Source organism: Nelusetta ayraudi, unplaced genomic scaffold (genome assembly GCF_046127955.1).
Source record: "Nelusetta ayraudi isolate G7.1 ecotype Tasmania unplaced genomic scaffold, CSIRO-AGI_Nayr_v1 ptg000136l, whole genome shotgun sequence".
Taxonomy (NCBI): Eukaryota; Metazoa; Chordata; class Actinopteri; order Tetraodontiformes; family Monacanthidae; genus Nelusetta; species Nelusetta ayraudi.
Genome location: NW_027466186.1, coordinates 5879454 through 5899169, shown reverse-complemented (window position 1 = coordinate 5899169; position 19716 = coordinate 5879454). Strand labels below are relative to the sequence as shown.

Below are 19716 nucleotides of genomic sequence, written 5' to 3'. Positions count from 1 at the left end.
GGCCAGACACTCTGCTCGTCTCCACACACACACACACACACACACACAGTGCAGACAGCACGCACACAATGCCCCCTCTTGTTTCCCTGCAGCCATGGCGTCCAGAACCAGCTAAACCCAGGCCGGGCTCCCTCCAATGCCCAAAGGGGGAGACACTTGCTGGGGCCACGATCCCAGCGACACCCGGCGGTCTGGACTTTATCCGCTTCATCTGCAAAGTTGTTTTCGAAAGTCACCTGTCTGGGGAAGCGCCAAAGAGGAGACTACTAGATCAGACTTCCAGATAAGGCGGTAATAAGTCTTTTTTATCTGACAAGAGTGCCTGTGTGGACACAATCCTGCTCAAGTCTGCAGAGAATATGACAAAGTCCTGCACAGAATACACCAGAGTCCCTGCAGAGAATACACCAAAGTCCCTTCAATCTATTTGCTTTCATCTATGAGCTATTTAACCATTTGTGGAGGGATTAATAGCTTTAAACTCCTGGTGTTTAATTCATTAAGGAGCCATATTGCTCTTTGGGTTCATTTTTTAGTTCAATTTTGAAACAGGAGGAGACGACACATTGGGCTTTCACTGCACTGATCCAGAAACCGACTTTAAGGTCCCTCTTTTTTCAAGCCCGGAAGAATAAACAAGGTAATAACCAGTCGACAAAACTGCATCACAGTGCATAATAACAAGTCAACACAATGCAGCGTGTTGCGACACACTGCGTGTCACTAGACAATGGCAGCACAACACAACAGAACATTGCGGTGTTGCGACACAATAACCTACAATCACAAGTTGAACAACACAAATAAACACCACACAATTATATAAGTGTATGTGTTGGTACAGCTGTGGGGTGGGATTCTAATGTGGGGCCTATTTTTAGACATGGGACATTCAGCCAAACCAGACAATCAAGTTTTTTTTTTTTTTTTTTTTTTTGAAGCAGTAGTTGATTTAAAAAAAAAAAAAAGAAAGAAAATCGTATCCGATTCCTGTCGTTTGTAATTTCCTTGTTTCACCAATTTGATATATCAGGGTGTGTTGTAATCATATTTTTCCAGTTATTATTATTATTATTATTATTATTATTATTATTATTATTATTATTATTATTATTTTACGACGTTATAGTCCGCAGGTATTAGAATAGGTTGTTTTTGTGGTTTTCTGATTGGAATTGGGCGCCCTATTGTCCAATCGGCAGGAGGGGGCGTGGCCAACTCCGCTCAAAACACACAAGCAGCGGCTCCGCAAGTCAGACGGGACTTGGAACACTGGAGGGAGAATCTCTCTGCTGAGAAACTTTGATCATCGTTCGCTGCGAACCTGAAACGACTTTGGTTCTGTTTTTCCTGCGTCTGTTTACTCAGTTTAAAGCGTTGCTGCTCGCCTACTTCCTTCCTTCCTTCCTTCCGTCCTTCCTTCCTTCCTTCCCTACCGACTGACTGATCGGAGAGGAGCAGCTATGGATTTGCTGTGTCTGCTGTGTATGGCGTTCAGCATCGCGGCGTGCTTCGTCTCCGCGGAGAGACACAGCGTCTACTGGAACAGCTCGAACCCCAAGTAAGTGCACCGTGTGTGTGTGTGTGTGTGTGTGTGTGTGTGTGTGTGTGTGTGTGTGTGTGTGTGTGTGTGTGTGTGTGTACGCTCTGGAAGTTTTGTGCGCTCTCCTCCACTACCACCGCTACATCCTCTGTTCCCGTGTGTTTATGTATGGTGGTGCGTTCACGGGACGGGTAACAGGGAGGCGCGAACTTGAGATGCCCCTCACACCGTTGTCTGCCTCTGGGTCACACAAGCTGATAGGCACGATCACACCCCTGCTGGTGTTGTTGTTGTTGTTGTTGTTGTTGTTGTTGTTGTTGTTGTTTCCATTCAATAATCCTCGTTGCGCGCCGCGCGGTTCATCCTGAAACGCGCCCAACAGGTTTTGGAGATGAGCCCGAGCCGAGCGTATCTTGTGCGGGCGGCTGCCGGCTGTCGGCTGGCAGTGCGGGGGGATCCACCACTATATTTAACCGCAACGCACAGACAGACGCAGACATGGTCTGATAGTAGAAAATAGACCGACAAGTATGAACTTGGCCCTGTGTGTGTGTGTGTGTGTGTGTGTGTGTGTGTGTGTGTGTGTGTGTGTGTGTGTGTGTGTGTGAGAGAGAGAGAGAGAAAGAGAGAGAGAGAGAGAGAGAGAGAGAGAGAGAGAGAGAGAGAGTTTAAGACTAAGGGACGCGTGTCTTAATTGAGCCTCCTCTTTCCTTCTATATCTATTTGTTCCCTACCTGACCTCACGATCGCTATCTGGCCACTCAATCGATTCCAACTCCGGCGGACCATCACGCCGCTATTTATTGAGCTTTTAGCGCGATCGAGGCCGAGGAAGGGGAGAGTATGATTTTTCAGGAACAGAAGCCCCTCCACCTCGCACAGCCGCCATCCATCCAGCTCCTCTTGTTGTCCGGAGAGGTCGATTAAAACCCGCAACACTGGCAAGAAGCCAATATGGCCTTTTAGTCCAATGTCCTGATTGCATTACCGGCTCTCTAATTGCCCTTTAGGAATGGCAACAGACGTGAGGGCTTTAAAAATGGCTGCGGCAGCGAGAACAACAATTACCCTCAAATAAATTGGAAGTTCTGTCGTCACTGGCTGCTTCTTGTGTCATGGGTTGGTCCATTAGTGACTCAGTAACCTGGTGCTGACCTGCCCCAGGTGCACCTGAGTCACCAGGAGCAGGAGAGGAGATGAGTGGAAAACACCGTTGGCTTTGGATCAGGGAAGTGGAGCAACTTTCAGTGAGGGGGGAAAAAAAGTGAGGGAGAGAGAGAGAGAGAGAGAGAGAGAGAGAGCGCGCTTCTAATTGTCAGATTTGCTGTCTGCCTCCTCTAATCCAGCCCTGCACTATTTCTGCTGTCAAACAGAAGTTGTATAACCAGGAGGGGGTGGTGAGGGGAAGGGAGAGAGAGAAAAAAAAAATCATAATTCAGCGCTAATCCCCTCTCGCTAGATGGCTAAACATAGACCCCAACAGAGGCAGAAAAGAAACTTTGAGGCTCGTCACACAATGTGTGGCCACGCTTGTCGTTCGATTGTGCAGATCCGCTGATCCCAGAGCAGCTTCTCACTGTGGGGGGAAAAAATTAAGTTTTCTCAGAAAGGGAGATCCGGAGCAGGAGGACGGATGGAGATGAAACTGTAATCTGCCAACCTACACACACAGACAAACACACACACACACACACACACACACTTCAGGAAGACATCTTCCGCCTTGTCTTGAATTCATCATCTTGTTTCTCGCCACCTGCCACTGATGGCTCCCCGGTGATCTATCAGTCACCTGTTGGAGGGAGAACATTGATCCATCAGAGGGGCTTCAGGGGAATAATTGATGCTGAGTGAGTGGCAGTGTGACTGCCAGCAGCGGTGATTTGTCTTCAGTGGGGAAGACGGTGACCAGATGGCAGCAGTTTGCCCATTCATGTTCATCATGTGAGGAGACAGAAGTGTGTGTGTGTGTGTGTGTGTGTGTGTGTGTGTGTGTGTGTGTGTGTGTGTGTGTGTGTGTGTGTGTGTGTGTGTGTGTGTGTGTGTGTGTGCGTGCGTAGTGTAGTGACAGAGTAACTAACACCCGGCTCCACTTCCTCAAACTGCAAGGGTTTTGTTTTTTTGTTTTTGTTTTTTTGCTGTTTTTGCTGTTGACTCGAACACCGCTCCAGCTTGTTTGTGCGCCTGCCCGCGTGCACGTCTCAATGTCAAAATAAAACAAGGAGTGGCCGTTACCGTAGGCGGCTCGACCGAGACGTGTGAGTCACAGTTACACACGCTTTGGGGAGGGGGGGGGGAGAAGGGTGAGGAAGGAGGAGGAGTTAATATTAGCTGCAGCCAGCATTCCGTCCTGCTGTTACTATACTGGACTCGGTCAGCTGCGTGTTTGTGTGTGTGTGTTTCTTCACCGTACCCGTCCGCTCCTCTCCCCGTCTTCACTCCTCTCCCTCTCCTCCCAGCCTGGCTGCCGGCCCTCACCGCTCCTCCATCCTTCTTCCTCCCCTCGCGCCTCGTCTCGCATCTCCCTCTCTTGCGTCTTCCTGGCACAGATGTGGTCGCTCTCGACAAACAAAACCAAACTCCCTCTCGTCTCGTCTCGTCTCGGCTCTCCCCGTGTGCCTGCCTCCTCCGTCTCTCCATTAGTAGCCTTGGTTACGTCTAAATGTCCCTTTTAGGACCTCGGCGTAACGTAATATTGTGTTTATCCCGGCCGTCTGCCTCTGCTGTTATTGAGGCCGCCCGGGCCTGCCTTGACAAGCACAGCGGCCCCCAAGCATGGCAGAGAGGAGGGGGGTCTGAAGTCACATCCCCACCTCTTCCCAACACCCCCCCCCCCCCCCAAAAAAAAATCATTGTTACATATCAATATTTGTCTCTTTTTCTCTGCTTCTCTGCGCTCATCATCTCCTCTCCGCCGACCAGCCCGTGTTCCCGCCGCTTCGCAGGGCCTCTTAATCTCAGCAGAATGAGAACACACTAACATAGATTACAGACGGGTTGTAATCTGACCATCTGACCCATAGACACAAAACCATCAACCCTTCTGGCTGTCCGTTCTAAATATATATTTTTCCCGATCTGATCCTGTGATGTAACGTTCTGTTTCATTACGCTATGTTCTCTATAGCCTGTGTGTGTGTGTGTGTGTGTGCGCGCGCGCACGCGTTCATACAATACATGTGTGTGTGTGTGTGTGTTATTGGGCAAAATGATATGTATAGGTTGCCAAATCAACCTGTACTTGTCACCGGTGATTTATCTCCTCTGCTCCAGATGGGATCCGTCCCTTTAACCTCAGAGTAATCAATGAAACTAGAACACTTTCAATCATTTTTCCAATGAATCCCGAACATTTGGTCCGACCCAACCGTCCCCTTACCTAACACGCTTATAGGTGTACGTGCATACCTTGTGTGCATCATTGCACCCAGGAACAGCTGGGAATGTTGGGGAATGTAGCCTGTGTATGAAAGGCAGTGTATAGCTTATCTGTACGTCGGGTCTGGACCCCCCCTGACCCCCCCATCCCATCATGGTGTCCATGTACCTCTTGTTTTTCACTCTGCTCTTCCTCTCGCTTCCTTATCAGCGCTCCAGACTTCCTCCCCCTCCCACCATCACTACCCCCCCCCTCCTTTCTCACAGACCTTCCTCTGTTCGCTGCCCCAGTAGTTTTCCACCAGGAGTGGACAGCTCTGCTCGCACCGGAGAGGCCGCGCTTACGCCAACAGTGTTATCGTAGTATGTGTGGGCAAGCACGCGTGCTTGTGTGTGTGTGTACACGGCTCATTCATTGCATTTCAGGCATACCTCTCCATCGACGTCCACTTATTGGCTCGCGGTCGCCCTCTAAGGGGCTGGATTAGCAGCAGATGTCTGTCTGGCATCATGTTTGCTCTAAATAAATTCTATAACTTAATTTTTGTGCTTAAAGAGAGGCTGAATATACAGCGGCGAGGCATAAGAAGCTACTTAAGCTGCTTTGAGACAGACACAGGCACACAGATTAACTCCCTTTGACCTCCCCCAACATATTGAACCAAGCATGATACCACATTTCTCTATTTATCATGGGCAGAATGGGAGGCTACAAAAAGGAGGCCGGGTGAAAGGGGCCTAAGGGGGCAAGGAGGAGGAGGAAGGAGGCGTCGGGTGAGAACAGGGTGAACTGGAGAAAGGGATTTGTGTTGAGAAATTAGCCTCCATGAAGAGCTGCGGTATATTATGTCGGAGTTTAAAAAGACGGGGGCCAATAGAGGGGCAGGGGGTGGGGGGATGGGATGATACGGGGGGCAGAATAAAAGGGGAGGCAGACGGAGGGAGGAGCCAGGGGACAGTGATGGATGAATGCAGGGAGGGGGGAGACGCTTGGAGTTGAATAAGTCAGAAAAAGTGGCGCTGACCATTTTGAGATATACATCCCCCCAGAGGATTCTGGAGGGGAACTGGAGTCACAGCGGAAGAAAGACGAGTTCACACTGTGTGGAGACACCGAGGCAGAATCAATGTACTGACAAAGAAAGAGCGTTTCGGCGGCGATAATGGCGGCCCGTCCCACTGGCGAGCGGCTGAAGCCGCCAGAACCGATGACAGCTCGTCTTGTGAGCGCAGGGTGTGAATCTGCCACACCGCAACAAATTAATAGGGTATTAGGTGTCGGCCGCCCGCCTCCTCGCCAGCATTCCAGCCCAACACTCACTACCGATTACCTGCAGAGCCAACGAGCGGCTCTGGGGCCGCACGCATCTGTTTAGTGTTTCAGTGGTGCTGACTTGCACCGCGTGTGTGTGTGTGTGTGTGTGTGTGTGTGTGTGTGTGTGTGTGTGTGTGTGTGTGTGTGTGTGTGTGTGTGTGTGTGTGTGTCCCAAACGTCTCCTCTGCTGACTCAGACTCTGCGCGCTCCAAGTTGCGACCCTGACCTCCGACCCCTCAACCCCCATCGCTGCCAGCTTGAACCGCTCCCCCGGTGGGACGGCAAAGAGACCCGAGTCCCTGTGTCAGTGGTCAGAGCCGGAGGGCCAGCGAGGCTCAGTGGGGGAGTTGGAGAGGGAGGTGGGGGGGGTGGGGGGGGGGCGGTCAGTCTGACAAGGAGAAAAAAAAGAGAAAGGGATTAGACGAGGTGGGAGAGCAGTGCAAGGACAAGCTCACTTACATCCACTTCTTCTGGCGCCGAGGCCACAAATGCACGCGCGCGCACACACACACACACACACACACACACACACACACTGAGGACAGAGTGACGCACAACCTGGAGTCGCTTCTCGGTGAGAAATGACCTTTTTGCAACTGAGAGGAAGAGGGACCGCAGCAACCTTCAACCTTGGCTGTTTACCCACACCTCTATCGCATGCAAGGAAACACACACACACACACACACACACACACATGCACACACATGCGCAGACACTCTTGAGAAGCTCCAGTAGGTCCTCGATAAACAGATGTGCTCAGGAGCCCGGGGCACCAGACGCCCTGAATAAGAGTCTTCAGAGAATCGCTCTCCAATGAAAACAACACACACACACACACACACATGCACACACACGTGCACACATGGAGACAAATCATCGCGCCGGGAGACGAGGCCACGTCGAAAAAGTAGGTCCGCAACAACAACGGCTCTGAACACCTGGTTCTCCCGCCTTTCACATGCTACACAGCCATCCGCTGTTAGCACAACTGTCACTCTCTCTGATGTCTGTCAGCGGCGGCGGCAGCTCAGTGGATGAAGGAGGGAAAAAACACAGTTTGCACTGGCAGGGGAAGGAAAAAACTTTGTCCAAGGACTCTGGTCCTGCAGCTCCTTGACTGGCTCACTTAAAGATAACACAACCCGCAGGGGACATTAAGACTAATTCCAGCATCAACAAATGTGGGGAACTTGTTTCAACTGCTAAAAGCCCCCCCTCTGACCCGCACCACAGTACACATTTAACACCCATCAACAAGTGAAAGCTCCACAGGAGGGGAGCTGCCACTGAGTTGCAGGGTTGTGAGGGGGGGGGCCCCTATAGCCAAAGGCTATAATTACATCCCATTCATTCCTCCGCCTCCTTTTTTTTCCTGGGGAACATGTTGGCCCCAGACCCCTAACAGCTTTTAATTAGCCAGAGTGGTGGACGAGACGAGGAGGAGGAGGAAGGGGCTGATTGAGGAGATGAAGGCAGTTTTCTTTAAAACGGGAGCTGTGAATGAAATTAGCAACAGAGTGTGTTTTGTTGGCGAGTGTGTGCCTACGCGCCGAGGTCAGCCAGGCCGCGAACTCTCACATGAAGTGGGGAGAAAAAAAGTTAAAGGCTTTGGTGGTTGGAGTTAGGGGGGTTGCTACCATTTATCCCGCAGGCTCAAAGAAAATGGATGAAAGCGAGACTCGACCAATTAGGTGGCCGAAGGCGTCCGTCGCAGTGTGTGCTTGGCCGAAAAAATAACAGAAGAAGCAAAACACCTGCACTCGCTCAGTTGGATTAAAAACCTTCAATTACCAAAAATAACAAGAAAAAAATGACCAGTAGTTTGCTTCTAAATGGAACAGCAACTTCTCTTTTCAGCAAGGTGTCTTTTAATCATTTTGCTGCTTTGCCAATGTAACGATGTAATTATCGTGTTATTACAGTGTTGGCTGAGTCTTGACTGGTCTTGATCAAAAATCCCGAGTCCGTCCAGTTCGAGACGTGACAGAGTGAAAATGCCTACGAGTCCAAGACGAGACCGAGACCCTTAAAAAGCCAAGACCAATCTGGAGTACTGCAACACTACAGTGATCCTCCAGTTAGCCCTGGATAGCAGGCGGTGGGGCTGCGGCGCACTAACAAAGCGTGTTTTGACAGGTAGACCAGGGGGGACTGATCCACACACACAGGCAGGAAGGGGAGGGGAAGGGGGGTTAGAGGTCCGAGCGTGGAGCCACTGTGTCTCGGTGTGGAGGGGTGATGGTGGTGGTGGGGATCCAAACAGGAGGAGCCACCACCACAACAACAACCCTCCCTCCCCCCGGTCTCCCACCCTTTGATGTTCCTCGTGCTCCTGTCACTCTCACTGCAGACCACATGTCGGACAACAATGCAGATTGAATCCCAGGATTACAGGCTGTAATCTGGTCAGTTTGTGAACGCCGCCGTGGGCCAAACTGCACGGTAGTAAACACGGGCGGCCTCGTGTTTGCCGCCGCTGGAGGGGAGGAAATAATTGGGCGTGACCCGACCCAACCCGGTCCTTCAGGTTGGGGTTAGTTTGTTCACCTCTCACGTTGAATCGTCCATTCACTGCGCTGGAGCTGCTGATTAACTCCTGCCGCTGCGGCGACACGCCCGCTGAAAAGGCCCCTTTGTTTTTGTGAATAAGTGATCGTCTCTACGAGCTTCACCGTTGACTCCAGTCAGAGTCCAGAACCGAGGGAGGGGCTGGAGGGTGGCAGGGGGGCGAGGAGGGGTAGACAGGAAGAAAGAGCCATAAAACTAAACGGAGGCAAAGATGAAAAGAGGAGAACGAGGGCAACAGTCTGGCTGTCTCCACCTCGTGTCCTAAATCACAGATTGGAAGAAAAAAAAAAGGGGGCGGGGGGAACCAACCGTGCGGCTCTTGGAAAACCAGGTGGAAAAAAAAAACACAAACGGTTTCGATTGCTTGAAGAAAAACAAAAAAAAAAGGCTTGCCGGAGCCGAGCTGAGCTGCGTGACAGGAGAGGTGTGTGCGAGTGGGATGGACGCTGAGCTTTATGAGATTAGAGGTGTGTCTCTTTTTTTCATTTTTCTTTTTTTGGAAAACAAGTCTGGTCCAATCAGGCTTTTTCAACTTCCGTCCCAGTCAGAAAAACAAGTCGAAATAAATACGAACAAAGGTCTCCGCCCCACCTGAGCAGCTCAACCTGCCTGGTAAAGTTTGTTTTCTGTTGCTGTGCGTGACTCCAGTCAGTGATCGCTGATCCTTATTATTCCTGCCTGGTGTGCTGTCAGAGCCTGGCTGCCAGGGCGTGTGTGAAGAACACAACCTTCCCTTTTATTCACCCTTTTTCTTTTTCTTTTAAAGATGAAAAAAAAACCTGAACAGCCGTCTGTAACCTCCTCCTCTCTGTCTCCTCTCTCCTCCCCTGCAGGTTCCTGTGGGACGAGTACTCGGTGGAAGTTCACATCAACGACTACCTGGACATCATCTGCCCGCACTACGCCCACGGCGAGGTGGCGTCGCACGCTGCCGAGCGCTACGTGCTCTACATGGTGGAGAAGGAGGACTACGAGGTGTGCAAGCCGCGCTCCTTCGACCAGCTGCGCTGGGAGTGCTCGCGGCCCTTCGCCCCCCACGCGCCCGAGAAGTTCTCAGAGAAGTTCCAGCGCTTCACCCCCTTCACCCTGGGCAAGGAGTTCCGACAGGGAGAGAGCTACTACTATATCTGTAAGTATCCAAAGATCCCAAATGTTTGTCAAAAATCCCTTGCTGGATCGACTTTCGAGTGAACGCACCATGGCAAAAGATCCATTTCATCCAGCTGATGGCCTGTTCCAGTGGTTGCAGCTCTAGATCTAGACCTACATGCACCAAAACAACCTGGTTCAGTAATAGCGCTTTTTGTAAAAGCACGATTCTCAACTCCTTCTAAAGTTAAAGTAAGAAGGTGCAGGTTCTGAAATGTACTCAAGTAAAAATTTAAAATACATTTTTTTTTTCATTAATGAAACAATAGATTTGTTTAGTAATTTTGCAAAAATGGAAAGGTTGCAACAATAATTTGGACTGAACTAACCAGAGTGACTCCAAAGCTAAGGTTCTCTAAAATATGATCAACATTTATATTCAACTGCACAACAGATTCAGATTCAGCTGATATTTGTTGTTGTGCCGTCCTTGGTGAATGAATTACATTGAAACACTTAATCGTTTGCCCAATATTAAACCTTTCTTGCATATTTGTTTGTGTTCCCCGCAACAGCGAAGCCAATACACCACCACGGCCAGGACTGTCTTCGCCTCAGGGTGGACGTAGCCGGCCACAAGTCTCCCTCAAGGAACCACCACGAGAAATCCAAGGAGGAACATAGCGGAAAGAGCGTGGACGGAGGAAAATCCATGCCTCCCGGCTCCGGTGGGGTTCACAACCCCTCCAACAGGCTCCCAGCAGGTGAGCGTTGTTTTTTTTTTTTCTTCGCCTTTCCAAGTTGAGCGAGTGATGAAATCCAACCCTGACTCCTCTCTTATCTGTCTCCCCTCAGATGACCCTGCTGTGATGGAGCCAAATGTTCAGAGGAGCATCGGAAACTCAGCACCGCGGCTGCTCTCCTCCTCACTCTTCTTCTGCTTGATCCCCATTTTATTAACTCTGATGCTACGCAGCGGCTAATGCCCACGACAGAGACACTTCTCAATGCTGGTCATTGGGGGCCATGGACACTGAACAGAGGTTTTATATATATATATATATATATATATATATATATATATGTATATATATATATATATATATATATGTATATACATATATATATATATATGTATATGCATATTGTTTTGTTTTTTTGTTTGATTTTTTTCTACCAGCATGGACAATGATGTCAGTGTGTGTTTTGGTGTGTTTGTGTGCGTGGATGTGGAACGTTGATCATTCCAAAGAAGAAGACGAGAAGACTTCATTGTTTTGTTTTGTATTTATAATGAGTTGGACAATTCTCATTTAAAAAAAATAAAAAATAAAAAAAAAGACGCAATGCACATTTTTCTTCAGCGATGAACAAAGCTAAAAAGGTAAATGATGACAAATAGTTGGATGGTTCATAATCACACTGACACTGACAAGAGGACGACGTCGTCTTCATCCTCCTACGTTGGTACAAATCCACTTTGTGCAACTGCTCATCTGCAAGTGTCGTTTTTTTCTCCTTTTTTTTTTTTACATGTACAGACGTCATTGTTCATTCAGCGTCTTGGAGACATCGTTAGCTGCCTCCAGACGAAACTCTATGTAGCGTCTCTCTCAAGTTTTTGTGTTTTGTGTAGCATTCAACTCCCTACCTGTTTAAACTCCACTGTGACACTCACAACACATACAAATGCTGACGTTTGTGCTCATTGATACCCTCCAGAACTCAAGCGATGCCTTTCTTTGCTCACGCAGTATATTAAATGGGAAAATTCATCTTTTTCAAGTTGCTCATTATTTTTATTTCACGTTGTATTCCATAAACGACTGTTTTTTTTACAAGAGCCACCGAACAACAGTTTGTAGTTTGTCTACCAACATTGACAGTCCGAGAGGGTGGTGAGCTTTCTTTTTTTTTCAGAAACGCACTGCATTTTCTCAACATGAAAAAGTACACACACAACTTCTCATAATTCTCATCCAAAGATACGGTATCGCAATGTTGCTTTTATCTTTCGTAAACGCAGTGTGTTTCAGTGTTTACCAACAATTATCATCCCTCTGGCTTCTTTGTTGTTGTTTTTTTTAATTTTTTAAATCTGTGTTGACGGTATCATGGTACACTGGCTGAGATGTTATCCCACTCGCACGTTGTTAAACCTCATGCTGAAAGGACTTCCCATCAAGCATTTTGCAGTTGTGTTTTTGTATTTTTTATTTTTTTTTGTTCAACTTGTTTCATTTTGTAAATGTTGTGTATTTGTACATAGAGACAATTCTAAGAAACTTGTTTTAAGATGTGAAATTAAAAAGAAAAGTGATGTACATTGTCTTCTTTGTCATCTCTGGTGGAATGACACCTGGCCGACCTGAAAGAAATGGGGGTGAAACATACACGGCTACCAATCATTTTTAAAACTATAGAGACAATATGCACTATGCAGTGTATGTAATGACGACTGGATCCAAGAGAGGCGTCATCTTGAAACCTCAGTTAGTGGGAACAACCCACAATGAACCAGAATATTACACTGTGAATAACAAAATAAACGGTGCCACCTTTTTCAGAGAGGTGAGCTCATTTGCTCTCTATTGCTTTGGATGTTGACATTCAACTGACGTCATTGAGGTTTTGATGCAAAGTTCTGGCGAGCCCATCCATCTCCAGCCCGCTCACATCTCTCCTGTGAGGCTCCACTTTTTCCAGTCTCGGGTTTGCTCACAAGCCCTCGTTCTGATGTGCTGCTCTCTGGCCTCTCTGTCGTCTTTCATCCTCGGCGAAATCTCTTGCTCCCGCCTGGATTTCACCGCTAGAAAACCAAACACCCGAGAACCAAGAGCAAGAGGGAACGAGTGAATGAGGAGAGGCCCTGCGGGCAATCTGACGACGAAGTGTGAAGGTGTCACTCTCTCGCTCTGTTCTCTCGCCGCCGTGCGTGCCTTCTCTGAAAGGGAGAGCTGAACATCTGTCTGCACAGTGGCGTGTCAGAAGTCACTGCGCTGTGTTAAGTCACACAACATATGCACTCAGAGGGCAGGACATGAAACTCAGCTGTTTGCTTTTCCATAATCGCGTCATATTTATGAGTTCCCTACAGATGCTGGTCACATGCTCCCACGTACCGTATGGGCATAGTTCAGTGAAGTGTGTTGGTGCGTCGCAGACCCGTTATTCGAATGCACCAGCTATTCGTGCTCAGGTACAGATGAAGTCATCCAGCAATGTGCAAACATCGATGAAACGCAGTGACATACAGGAAATATGCCGCACAGGCTGCAGGTCAGCAGTGGCTGTGCAACTGCAAAGAAAGAAATGGACTCTGATGTCCTACTTTCAGACGTTCAGCACTTGTTGTGATAGGTGGTATTTTTTTATGCATGTACAGACAAGCACCTGCAATATGAACAGCAATGCGTCAAATTCAATGGAGCACAAACTATTTGCGTTGCGCTAATGTTGTTAACTTTGTCTTGTCATGTGTCATGTTTTGAAAGGCAACAAAAATAACCAGTATTCAAAAAGGAGCATTCTGTTTCGTTTATTGAGAAATTGAAGCTCTGGACAAAGATTTAACTTTAAAGTGCAAATTAAAGGAAAGAAGGAAAACAGTTTGTTTATTATTTTACCATGCACTTCCGAAAAAGAGGAGCAAAGTTGAGATGAACCACTCTTGTCTCCGGTAGGTTCAAAATATTGTCTATAATCAGGTATTATCAGGTTGTGTGCAGAACATGGAATCTGTCATATATTTCTATTATTGGAGTGCATGGTATATCCTTGGGGGGAAAAAAATCACTCCATGCCTACATATGATACATTACCCTCAAACTAAAAATATAATGCCGAAGAAAACACTACTGACAAATTCGACCTTTTTCTCTGATTTCATAAAACAATGAAGTCTTTGTGTAGTTTAAACTCAAATGAATCTCTTTATTCACAAGGTCGCTCGACGCCTGGAAAGTCCAGCAACACAGACAGCGGCGCTGAACCTGAAGAAGCGCGCCTCTTGAGAGCGTCCTCCAACGTGTTGACGTCACAGCCCACGTCCGCTGTCGTCTCACCCCCTCATTGGAGCGGACCCGCCCCACCTGTTTCAACGCGTAGCCAATCAGCGCGCAGAGTCTGTCTGTACGCTGACTGCAAACACGGAAACGTAGCGAGAGGACGACGTCAGTGTTGTCAATTGCTGCTTTTTGTTCTACCAGTTTTGAGCATCAAACAATCGACCGGCTTGTGTTTCATTGCCGTTTCTCTCTTCTTCTATGGAGTGGCTGCAGCTTCTATCATGGGCCTGCATCGTGTTTACGATCGGGATGTTTTCGACTGGACTGTAAGTTGTTTCATGCTGCTATGATGGGGGGGGGGGTTGCTGTTCATTCAGGGAGAAACACGGCTTAATGAAGCATCGAAGGAAGCTCCGTGTTACATGCTGCCCTCTCAGAATCATAAAGTTTGGTCTGACTTTAGTTCGAAAATGTCACAGTCAGACAGCATGTCTATGGCAGGCATGGGCAAACTACGGCCCGGGGCCACATACGGTATTTTAAGCTTTTTAATTGGGCCCGCCGAACTTTAAGATTATATTAATAGTAAGTAAGTAATAAAATAGCTGTTGTTCATTCTTTTCTTTAATTGTTTCAAGTCATTTCAATAGTGGAGTAAATACCGTGCAGCGTAAAAAAAAAAAAAACCCAACAACATATTGTGCTGCGATGCTTTTTTAAAATTCAATTGACATTAAAGCACATTTTCAACATATCCCATGATATATATTAGCCCCTGTGAGGTGGGTCGCCAAAACACTCCATCCATCTGCTCCTGTTCCGGCCCCTCCGTCATATTTGACAACCCATCGTGGCCCACCAGTCAAACAGTTTGCCCAGCCCTGGTCGACGGCAACCAGGCGGCCAAACATGTATTTATTTATTCCTTGTGTGACAGTGGCGGTCGTGTCACTATGCATCCAATAGATCATGCGCCCTGGCTACTTGGCCACAGGGCGCGTGGCTATTACCCGGGAGTCTGGGGTTGGAAGCCCGCCCGGGCCCTCTGCGCCTTGCCACACTTAGTTAGTTTTTTTTTGTTGTTTTTTACAATCTGACCATCCAGCTTCTCTCTCCCTTTGTCTCTTTGTCCTGTTTCCACAGGTCGGACCTGAAAAAGATGCAACAGTCCAAAAGCACAGAAAACATCCAGTTTCTCCCTTTCCTCACGACGTGCCTCAAGTAAGTGTGCGTTTGCGTGTATTAATGGGTGCAGTGTGTATTCAGATCATGTCAACGCTTGTTTGTTTGTTTTCGCAGCAACCTGGGCTGGTTGTATTATGGGATTCTGAAGACGGACGTGACGCTGGAGGTGGTCAACGCCATCGGAGCTCAGCTGCAGATCCTGTACATCCTCGTCTTCTTCAACTACAGCGATAATAAGGTTGGCATCTGCACAGCTTTTGTTTTTTTCATCACAGCGCATCTCCTGCCTCTGAACACCTGCTCGTGTCTGTGTGTGTTTCTGCGCGTGTGTGTGTGCGCGTTGCAGAAAATGGTGTTGTCCCATGTGATGATGATGGGCCTGATCCTGACATGCGGTTGGCTCTACTTCGGCGTGTTCCTCACTGAGGGGGAAACCCGTCTCAACCAGCTGGGCTTCACCTGCAGCGTGGTCACCATCGCCATGTACCTGTCGCCGCTGTCGTCCCTGGTAGGGCTCATATACACGCACGTGCACAGACGAAAACTCAGCCCTGTGTTTGCTCAACAAGCACACACCCAGCAGCCACTCATTTTAACACACGTAGCTCATCCACATAATGGCGTCACAGTGAAGTTCAAAGCGAGCGTCGGGAATCTGTAAGAAAGGATTTTAGCCCAGACAGGGTTGTTTCTGAGTGTTTCACAAACTGCTGAACCACTGTGATTTTCACTCTAAAAAAAGAGGGGGAAAAAATACCAGTGAGCAGCAGTTTTTTGGAGGAAAATGCTTTGTTGATGTCAGGGGTCAGAGGTCAGAATGGCCAGACTGGTTGGAGACCAAAGAAAGGCAACAGGAACTTGAAATGGTTACAAACAGAGGCTGCAGAATTGCATCCCTGAACGCACCAAACCGCAAACGGTGACGTCAGATTCTTGTGTCAAAAGAAAAAATTCAGATCCAGAGTTTTTTTAATCCTCTGAGACGCACATTAATTCTTGACACAAAGTAGCGTGCTTTACTTTTACAATTAGCACAGAGGAAAAGCGAGGATGAATTCTGGATTTTGCTGCAGGTCAATACTAATTTGTGAAATACAAAACAAAATGCACTTCTCCAAGTGATTAAAGCGCTGGGTTCTCATGAGTGACAATATGAACCTGAAAGATGCCGTCATGTACACACAGACGCACAGAATTACTTCAGACTCAGACTGACTCTTAAGTTTGTCTGAGTCTGTTTTCTCTGGGAGGCGTTTCCATACTGTAGATGAAGAACTAGTTCCGCACCACAACGGAGCCTACAGGGTGTTTGGCACGGAACTCTTTACTCTATTTACTTAAACTTAGCCAAGCGCAGCTCTATGACAAAAAGCAGTCTTCTAGCAGTGTTAACAAACGGAGGTTTATTATTCCCCCCTTTTTTTGTAAACAAAACCAAAGACAATCTGGCGCTAACTCAGGCCTGCATGCTGCTAATGCATTAAAACAGCAACACTAACCTTGAAATTGACTTGTAGAAGGTGCCAGATTAGCTCACGATGACTTAAAACAGACCTTCTAGTCTCGCTCCCCGCAGTCCTTCACCTCGTTCATTTCCACCTGTTGCCACTAGTAGCTCTGTTCAGTATCCAAACCCGATGGCAGGCACTTTTACCGACGCTTGACTTTCCCTGTTTGCTTTGTTACGTGCTTTACATTATGGTCAACACCTGTGGAGATTGGAAAAGTGGAAATTATAAGTATCAAAAAGTGCTGATATTTGTAATCACACATGAGAGGTCAAGTGTAAAAAGTTGTCTTAATAATAAATGAGTTAAGTTAGTTAAGTACATATTCTACCCTTAAGAAATAAAAGTATAGTAATAGAGAGTTTAGTCAATTATGTTACAACCTTCCTCTGATGTTGTTGCTACATTTCACCAGCAGGTTTAATAGGAGTATCTTTGATGATGTTTTTAATTGACTATTTTCTGTGTTATTTTCGGACTGCTGTTTTTAATCACTTGTGGTTGAACAGACAAGTCGAGTAGTTGATGTTCGACATGGCTGTTAACAACGTCAACACAAACCAAAACATGAACGTTGCTGGGGCCTCGCTGTCAAGGATTCTGGACGAACCAGAAAGACCAGAGAAAGATATTCAGCATTGCTACATTTTTTTTCCGTCTTTTCTTATTTGTGCATTTATTCTTGCCGCATAATTTAATAGTCACTTTAAGTTTTTGTTCAAACTTTTTTTTTTTTTTTTTTTAAAGAAATTTTGCCATTCCCTCCAATATGTGCATAACAGGGAGGTGGAAACCATTTCACTGTTAAAGTCACAGCTTCAGGCTGTTATTGACGGCATCGTCAGTGGTTCGTTGCTTTTTGTCAACTTTTATCTCTTTTCGGCCGAATAAAGAGGGTTTAATGTTGTGCAGCACCTACATAAAAGCACACACACACACTGGCTTCTCTCTGAACTGGTGAGCAGACTGCCACAATCAGACCGGCGCAACTATTTACCGAATCTCCTGTTCTCCGTCCTTCCTTTCATCTCTTTGAGTCATCCCGTCTTCTGGCTGTCCACTATCCTGTTTGTCGCCTCGCCCCCATCTGCCTCAGAGCCCCGAATGACCCCAAGTCAGTTTCCTGCCTTTCTTTCCGCGCCTGTCTCTTCCTGTTTTTGTCGCTGTCTGTTTGTCACGTTTTTATTCCCCTGATGGAGAAAATTCTCAAGCTGTCTTTATAGATTTGGTCAAAATCTGAAAAAGGCAACGTGCTGTCTGTCGCCCGTGTACTGCAGCTGTGGTCAATTCTGATCAACTTTATGAACAAAACAATGCAGTATCTCTCTGAAGTTTAATGGGGAGGGGGGAGATTTCCAGCCAGTGTCAATACAATGGAAACCCATTTGGTGTTCAGTAAGTGGCCAGTAACAAAAAACACATCAAAGAAGAAAATTATAAGATGTACTGGAGACTCATCAGTCTGAGTTGTCGTGAAAAGGTGAACACCATGTTGTGGTGTTTTGGGACTGCAATGTTCTCCAGACTGGACTAGGCAACACAATACCATCAATCAGTGCTGTACCAGCGTGGGTTTTCATTGTATCTGTGCTGAGTGAGAGTCTTCCCCTCTGTAAAACTCCAGAATGGTCGTGTGGGTTAAAAAAAATAATAATAATATTGTGAGCGCAGCCTCCCTGGACACATTGTTGGGAAGTAAACGTGTGCACTTTTAAACAGTGATTTCTCAGGTCGTACCACCAAGGGAATGCTGCTCATGTTAAAGGGATGCTGATTTGATAACTGACTGCTAACGCTAGATCTTGGTTAAATTTGTTTTTCCTTTTGTTTTTCTTTGCAGATGGAAATGGTGCGAACTCGCAACGTGCAGTGTCTGTCCTTCCCCCTGACCGTAAGCACCTTGTTGACGTCGACATCGTGGGTGCTCTACGGCCTCCAGCTGAATGACTGTTACATCGTGGTACGACGAGCTCACCTGCGTAACGATCTTTGCAATCACATTCAGCAGAATCAGTCGTCCGTAATGCTCTTTCTTTTTTTCATGAAACCGCAGGTCCCAAACCTGCCAGGAATCATCACCAGCCTCATTAGGTTCTTTCTGTTCTGGAAATTTGCATCTGCCAACCAAGACTCACCCTCTTACAAGTCTTTAACGATATGAGGAGGGGGGAAAAAAACTTATTGTCAACTTGCAGAATGGCCAACATGAAGCTCCAGTCCCTGGTCCAGTTAATGCCACAGAGAGACGGTTACCTGGAGTGGAACACACTGCCTTCGAATAACTGCTGCTGGGAGTCATCGTTTTGAGGGTCAAAAATGAACTTTCTTACTTGGGTTTTACTTTTATTCTTCTGTTGTGGCATCAGCGGCCTCTTGATTTTCCGTGTCCATCAGTTGCCTTCTTGTAAAGATCCTTGTCCAAGGTCACATGTAAAGTGTCCTGTCTCCCAGTGTGTCGGGACACTCGGAAATCTAATTTCGGATTTTCCTTTGGATCTTTCTATTCCTGATGTTAGCCAAAGAATTTGTGGAGATCAAGCTGATTCTCCTCTAATGAAGAATGCAGTACATATATTTTTTTTATCATGTCTCCTGATAATTTGTTGTGAACGTGATTTCACAAGCGTTTGTATTTATGCATCGCCGTCATGGCACAGGTGGAACATGTAGCTAGCTAAAGTAAATTCTATTTATCCATATCATTTTCCTAATATTTTGTGTCTTTTTGATAAAATGTATATGTTACCGACGGGATCAACTCTGGGCAAAGTATATTGATCTGGATACGTTTTCTAAGCTTTTGTATGTGAGGTAAGAAGATAAACGGTTTGGTTTGCAAAAAAGTTGTTGCTTGTCTCCTCCTTATTATCCGCAGTATGGACATAAGTCACGCGGCGGCTGTGTCTTTTGCAGCCACCCTAAACTTCTCAAGGATGTAAAGACTTAACGTGCCATGTGAATATGTACCTTTCCAAGTGCTGACATATCGTAAAGGACAAACGCTGGAGCTTGGACATTTTTTGTTTTGGATGCAGTCAGTAATGATCTTGCATGCAGATGTGTGGAGAGAAGTGTGATTGGAGTGGTTGTGTAAAGGAGGTGTGGGGGGCGGGGGGTGGGGC

General features: G+C 47.1%; 2 protein-coding genes across 3 annotated transcripts; both read left to right on the top strand.

Moving 5' to 3' along the window:
* The first annotated feature begins 487 nt into the window (after nucleotides 1-487).
* efna1b (ephrin-A1b) lies at nucleotides 488-12218 on the top strand. Of its 2 annotated transcripts, XM_076012615.1 has the most exons (5): nucleotides 488-640; nucleotides 1369-1561; nucleotides 9639-9934; nucleotides 10470-10658; nucleotides 10750-12218. In XM_076012615.1, the coding sequence occupies exons 2-5, from the start codon at nucleotides 1464-1466 to the stop codon at nucleotides 10875-10877; spliced, it is 711 nt and encodes a 236-aa protein (XP_075868730.1). In that variant the 5' UTR covers nucleotides 488-640; nucleotides 1369-1463; the 3' UTR covers nucleotides 10878-12218. The 2 variants fall into 2 exon arrangements, with proteins under 2 accessions (XP_075868730.1, XP_075868729.1); XM_076012614.1 differs by lacking the exon at nucleotides 488-640 and having other exon boundaries at nucleotides 1248-1561.
* Nucleotides 12219-14033: 1815 nt separating this feature from the next.
* slc50a1 (solute carrier family 50 member 1) lies at nucleotides 14034-19289 on the top strand. Its single transcript, XM_076012616.1, has 6 exons — nucleotides 14034-14227; nucleotides 15045-15122; nucleotides 15201-15324; nucleotides 15433-15594; nucleotides 18435-18554; nucleotides 18648-19289. Exons 1-6 carry the CDS (start codon nucleotides 14160-14162, stop codon nucleotides 18753-18755), a joined length of 660 nt encoding a protein of 219 aa, XP_075868731.1. The 5' UTR covers nucleotides 14034-14159; the 3' UTR covers nucleotides 18756-19289.
* The last annotated feature ends 427 nt before the right edge of the window (nucleotides 19290-19716 follow it).

What these genes read in the sequence shown, in the direction of transcription:
- slc50a1 (XM_076012616.1), top strand. Translation starts at nt 14,160, where the DNA reads ATGGAGTGGCTGCAGCTTCTATCATGGGCCTGCATCGTGTTTACGATC. An exon ending in GGGATGTTTTCGACTGGACT is followed by an intron (nt 14,228 to 15,044) that starts GTAAGTTGTTTC and finishes CTGTTTCCACAG; the next exon opens with GTCGGACCTGAAAAAGATGC. An exon ending in TCAACTACAGCGATAATAAG is followed by an intron (nt 15,325 to 15,432) that starts GTTGGCATCTGC and finishes TGCGCGTTGCAG; the next exon opens with AAAATGGTGTTGTCCCATGT.
- efna1b (XM_076012615.1), top strand. Translation starts at nt 1,464, where the DNA reads ATGGATTTGCTGTGTCTGCTGTGTATGGCGTTCAGCATCGCGGCGTGC. An exon ending in TGGAACAGCTCGAACCCCAA is followed by an intron (nt 1,562 to 9,638) that starts GTAAGTGCACCG and finishes CCTCCCCTGCAG; the next exon opens with GTTCCTGTGGGACGAGTACT. An exon ending in AGAGAGCTACTACTATATCT is followed by an intron (nt 9,935 to 10,469) that starts GTAAGTATCCAA and finishes TCCCCGCAACAG; the next exon opens with CGAAGCCAATACACCACCAC.